The sequence below is a fragment of the Salvelinus sp. IW2-2015 genome, linkage group LG5 (genome assembly GCF_002910315.2).
Source record: "Salvelinus sp. IW2-2015 linkage group LG5, ASM291031v2, whole genome shotgun sequence".
Classification (NCBI taxonomy): Eukaryota; Metazoa; Chordata; class Actinopteri; order Salmoniformes; family Salmonidae; genus Salvelinus; species Salvelinus sp. IW2-2015.
Window position 1 is genome coordinate 27,163,779 of NC_036844.1, and position 6,304 is coordinate 27,170,082.

Genomic DNA, 6,304 nt, shown 5'->3' on the forward strand with positions numbered 1-6,304 from the left:
CAAAAAAATACATCCCACAGGTACACCTCCAAATTGACTCAACTGATGTCAATTTAGCGCTATCAGACGTCTTCCTAAGCCATGAGCATAATTTCTGGAATTTCCAAAGCTGTTAAAGGCACAGTCAACTTAGCTGTATGATAACCTCTGACCTACTGGAATGTGAATACAGTGAAATGTATAAGTGAAATAATCTGCCTGCAAACAATTGTTGGAAAAATATAGTCGTGTAGTTGCACAAGTAGAAGTCTAACCCGAATGCCAACAACGATAGTTTGTTAACAGGAATTTTTGTGGGTGGTTGAAAAATGGTTTAATGACTCCAACCTAGTTATGTAAATCTTCGACTTCAACTGTAGTAAATATGAAGTTTTCAGTTTTTTTTTCAATAATCAGCAAAATGTCCTAAAAACAGTTTTTTGGCTTTATCATTATGAGGGTATTGGTATGTAAATTGTTTAAAAACAATTTAATCAATTTTAGAATAACGGCTGTAACCTAACAAAAAATGTGGAAAATCCAAAGGGTCTGAAAACTGTGTGTCTGGACAATGACTGGCAGCCACTTTGTATTGCATTGTGACTTGGAAACGAGTAAGACCTGAATGTCACACAATGTTTAACCAGGAGTGCTGTAGTCGCCCACATCAAGTATCATTGTGCTGTTGTGCTATACTTACTGTATTAAACACAGTAACATCATGACATTAGGATTACAGATGCTAACATAGGTATTTCTGTACACTAAATATCCTTGCAAAATTAGTGCATAGCTGCAAGAATAGTCTCAAGAACTCAATAGCTGTGAAATTCAACTGCGACTAAGCTAGCCCAAGTGATGCCCCCAGAATATGCTGCCAGTTATGTGTGAACCCAAGCAAACTCGGTTTAATGTACATTTCTGGACTTGTGCGTTTGTGGTGTGTGTTGTTGGGTCAGCACATGTGTTCTGTAAATGGTTCGGGAAGCGTGCAGGGTGTGATGGTTGAAGACATTACCCAGCGACCCTGCTGGGTGCAACTCCACAACCCCAATCAGGCCTGCTCCCTCATTGAACAAGTTTGACGTGGTGAGGAACGGACAAGGCCAGTGACAGGGCCAATAGAGGCATCCAGGAGGACCCATGGGAGAGAGGAGAGAGAGAGGGGGTAGAGCACAGGGAGAGTAGTGAAGAGCAGGGGAGAGAGCACAGCCGAGAGAGGCCACGGGACGAGCGGGGGAAGAGCCACAGGGAAGCGAAGGAAGAAGAGCAGTGGGGCGAGAGCACAGGGAGAGCAAGGGAAGAGCAGGGGGAAAGAGCACAGGAGAGGCAGCGGGAAGAGGAAGCGGAGGGAGAGCAGGGCAGATAAGCACAGGCGAGAAAGCCAAGGGACGCAGGGAAGCAGTGGGACAAAGCGGGGCAGCCAGGGAGAGACAGGGAGGAGCAGAGGAGAGAGCAGGGGGGAAAGCGGGAGTATAGAGCACAGGCGGAGCACGGGAGAGCAGCAGGACGGAGCAGCGTTAACTTAGAAGAAGTGAACTCAGTAGCACCGAGAGTTCGAGCGGACGGAAAGAAGGGCACAGGAAATGATAGAAGCAACAGGGAGAGCAAGGCAAGAGCAGGGCGGAGCAGACAGGGATGAGCAAAGGGAGGCGCGGGAAGAGACAGGAAGCAAGGGGAGAAGCAGGGAAGAGGGGAGAGGCACAGGGAGACAGGGGAAGAGCGTGGGAGAGCGGAGAGAGCCACAGGGAGAGCAGGGAAAGAAAGGGGGAGCTGCCTCGGGTAGAAGCACAGGACGGCCACAGGGAGAGACAGGAGAGCCAGGGGAAAGAGCAGGGGGAGCGCGTGAGAGCACAAGGGCGGGGAGCGGGGTGGATAAGAGACGGGAGCAGGGAGGAAGCAGGGCACAGGGGAAGCCAGGAGCGAGAGGAGAGGCAGGAGGCACGAGGAAGGAGAGCGGGGAGAGGAGCCAGAGAACGGAGGAAGGGGGAGAGCGGGATAAGCAGAAGCACAGGGAGAGCAGGGATGGAGGGAAGAAGCAGGGGAAGAGCAAGGGATCCAGGACTGGGAGGAGAAGCAGAAGACGGTAAAGGACAGAGGGAGACTTTAGACTTCTAGAAGTAGTTGCATCTCAGTCAGCCTTTCACCTGGAAAGACTGGGCCAAGGATTGCAACTGATGATAAACTATTAATATCTGACTTGGCTTTTTAAAAGCATTGCCCGTTCACACTTTTACCACATGCCCAGTGGGTAGGGCAGGTCCGCTAAACGTGGATGTATGTTTTTGTGTGTGTCTCGCACTGTGATATTTCCTCAAAATGGTCAAGAGTTATTTTGTCTTGCTTGTAGTTTTCAATTTGAACCACGATCACGTCCTGCTGACCCTCCATCTCCAATGTGATCTGTACAGTCACCCAGTTCCAGTTGATTCTGTAGACGCATCACACAAATGGTAGAGATCGACTGAACTGCTCACTTGTGATACATAATGCTGGTTGGTGTGTGTGTTGCTGGCCTCGTCCGTATTTGCTTACGATTTCTTGTTAGTTCGCTTTTGTGGTCGTAGTGTGGTTTCAGATGTTGCCCTGTGACACTGAACGAGTAGCCTTCTTAGTGATCAGTAGTATGTTTGTACTGCCAGTCCAATGGCACAACATCCTGCCTGCTCAAAAAAACCAGCATAGACCAGCATGGTCTGGAGACCAGCCTTTGTTGCTAGTAAAAGAATGTATCGTGTTTTCGCTTGGAAGATGATGAAGAGGAGGAGGGAACTGTTTTCGGTTTCCGGTTTAGCTAAGTTTATGCGTAAGAACGCAGAAAGCTGCAATTGAAATTAATAGCCTGATTCAATGCGATTCTCCTGAATAATAAAGTGTTTCTGTTAGGAGTGTAATGAGGATAGACCATTACGCGATTTACATATCTCTTTGGTCATCTTTGCTGTAAGCATAGCCTTACACGTTCGCGCGAGCATTATAATAAAGCACACCATATTGTCCTGTGATAGTGACACTTGCTTCATTTAAAAAAGTGAATGTTTCATAAGTCTCTAGGTCTACCAAGTGAATAGATTTGAGGCTGTTACAAGCCCTCTCGATAGTCTAAGCTCTCTCTCTTTCCCCTCCTCCCCTTTTTGTGTGTAGTCTTTAGCAGCTGCTCGGAGACCAGCTCCTATATTGTGTTTCGCTGCCGTGTAGTATATCGTACCGTATGTGTTAGTTGTTGAGACAGAGATACAGACCTATCGAAGGGCTTGACAGCCTCAACATCATTACTGGGTAGACCTAGAGCTTATGAAAACATTCACTTTTGAAATGAAAAGCAAGTGTCACTATCAACAGGGGACAATATGGTTGCTTTATTAAATGCTCCGCAATGTAGGCTATGCTTACAGCAAAAGACAAAAATGTAAAATCCGGGTATTGAGGGTCCTCTCCCATACACCTAACAGAAACACTTTAGCATATTCAGCTGGAATTCCGCATGAATTCAGGAGTTGTCACGCTTGAATGTGTTTCAGACTGCGAGACCAGACCTTGTTTATTGTGTTTCGCTGAGACGGAGGGACGAGAGGAGAGAGACCAAGCCTACTTGTTTTGTTTTTCGAACTGGATGAGAGGAGACCAGCCTTTTTGTACAAATAAATACATTGTGTTTTTCGGCTGAAGACCAGCCTTCGTATATGTGACAAGCGTTTTCCTGGAGACCCCAACCGTTCGTGTTCGTTTTTCGCTGACGAGACCGCCTTTTTTGGTGTTTTCGCTCGAGAATAAATGTTCAAACCTGCAGTTGAGCCCGTTCTTACTGTCATGAACCTTATATGTGTTCTTAATCACGCTTGAGAGTCCGAAACACCCCAGCCTGTGATGATGACAGATCATGATGAAGCCTGAACAGTTCACTGATATGGTCATTAAAGATTCAGCCCACCAATCCCTACAAGATTGAATACACATGAAGGCCTAATTTACTCTGGATTTGACAAACAATCTAAGATTGACTACGGATCGTTTGCACCTTTTCCCCCACTGACGGCTGTCATATTTCGTTCTCCTCCCAGAGCGATTGTATGGACATGTGTGTATCAAGGACAACACGCAGCTCGACTGGTATGTAGAAACACTCAATGATTATAGAACCTATAAGACGATACACGAAGTTGATACCTTGTAGTATAAGACTACAAATACTAAACAGACGTTTAAACAGACCTAACTTTGCTGAACATATAAAAACAAGATGTATACGCACGTAACAGGAAAGTGACTACGAACGAGACGAACGAAGACGAGGAACAGTACAGCTGTGGTGTAACAACACAATCACGAGACAGACCTAGCAACATCACCCAATCTAACAAACAGATGTGAACAAATAGTTTCCTACCTAACCTATGTTCTTCAATCAGAGGAAACGTCAAAAACACCTGCCCCCTAATTGAGAACCATTTATAGGCCACACATGAACCCAACATAAACACATAACATGACTACCCACCACAGCTCACGTTCCTGACCATAGTCGTTAATACAAAGTAATTAATTGGCGAACTAGAAATAAGGTCAGGAGACGTGACAGTACCCCCGACCCCCCACGCCCCCCCCCAAGATGCCGCGCACTACCCGGCCGCGCACACAACTGAACCTCAGATGAATGTTGTGTCGCGTAGGCGTCTGGATGGGGCATCTGTCCACGGTGGCGGCTCCGCTCCGGACGTGGTCCCCGCCCCACCATGTCATCCCCCGCCCTCCGTAGCCTCTCTCCACACAATGGCCACCTCCAATAACCCCACCGGCTGGAGGGCAGCACCGGACTGATGGGGCGGAGAACCGGACTGAGGGCGAGCGACCGAGAGGGCAGCACCAGACTGCAGGGCAGGCACCGGACTGACTGGCGGATCCTGGGCTGTCTGACGGCTCTGGCGAGTTCCTGGCGTGGCTGGACGCTTTCTGGCGAGATCCTAGGCTGGCTGACGGCCTCATGGCGGATCCTGGCTGGCTCACGGCTTATGCGGATTACCTGGCCGGGCTGACGGCACTGCGGATCCTGGCTGGCTGACGGCATCTCTGCGGATCCTTGGCTGTGCTGGACGGCAATCTGGACGGTATCCGGCTGGCTGGAGCTGGCACTGGCGTTCTCTGTCTGGCGGGACGTGCCTCTGGCTCGCTTCCTGTCTGGCGGACGGGCTCTGCCTTGCCTCCTTGTCTGGCGGGCGGGGCTCTAACTGCTCCTGTTGCATGGCGGGCGGCTCGAGCGGCTCGGGGAAGACGGGGCGGCTCTGACGGGCTCGGGCATAGACGGCGGCTCTGACGGCTCGGGGACAGAGAGCGGGCGGCGCCGGACGACGTGGCGGCTCTGACGGCTCGGGACAGACGGGCGGCTCTGACGGCTCGCGGGACAGGATCGGCTGCTCTGACGCTTCGGGGACAGACGGGCGGCTCTGAGGCTCGGGACAGACGGGCGGCTCTGGACGCCGGGACAGACGGGCGCTCTGACAGGGCTCGGTACAGCGGGCGGCTCTGACGGCTCGGGAACCCCCCCCCCCCCCCCCCACCCCCCCCCTCCCCCGCCCTCCCCTCCCCCCCCCCCCCCCCCCCCCCCCCCCCCCCCCCCCCCAATACAGACCTACAAAAAAACCCCCCCCCCCCCCCCCCCCCCCGCGCCCCCCCCCCCCCCCCCCCCTGACGGCGAAGCTCTTGACGGCTCGGGACAGACGCGGCAGCCTCTGAGCGGCTCGGACAGACGGCAAGCTCTGACGCGCTCGGGACAGACGGGCCAGCTTGACGGCTCGGGACAGGCGGGCAGCTCTGACGCTCGGGACAGGACAGGCAGCTCTGACTGGGCAGACTGCGCAGTGCAGGGCGAGCTCTGGCAGACGGGCTCACACCTGTAGGGAGAGACGGAGAACAGCCTGGTGCGTGGGCGTGGCACAGGACCCACCAGGCGGAGAAGACCTACAGGGAGGGCATTATGGTTAAAAAGAGGCACCTGAAGGGACCGGGCTGTAACGCGGGAGAGACTGGATCAAATCTGCGTGCGCAGCCTTGGCCACCACTCCCCCAGGCTGGAAATACTACTCCAGCCCTATCCCTCCAGTAGTTGCAGGCACAGGTTGGAGACCTCTGTGCGATGACACTGGAGAGTTGCTAGTGCCTATCTATGCGCACCTCTCCCTTAGGTCTCCATTCTCTCCCACATTTGCCCGTTACAGAGCGGAGCATAGGCATAGACGCACTGCACCCTTCCAGCGCCCCGGCGAGACACAGCACGAGAAGCTGGCGCAGATACCCTGGACCGAAAACTGTCGTACCGGAGACCACGACG

General features: G+C 52.2%; 1 protein-coding gene across 1 annotated transcript; it reads left to right on the plus strand.

The window, feature by feature from the left end:
• Positions 1-1,565: 1,565 nt before the first annotated feature.
• LOC139027717 (octapeptide-repeat protein T2-like) lies at positions 1,566-4,797 on the plus strand. The gene is made up of 2 exons (XM_070443483.1): positions 1,566-2,065; positions 4,650-4,797. Exons 1-2 carry the CDS (start codon positions 1,566-1,568, stop codon positions 4,795-4,797), a joined length of 648 nt encoding a protein of 215 aa, XP_070299584.1.
• The last annotated feature ends 1,507 nt before the right edge of the window (positions 4,798-6,304 follow it).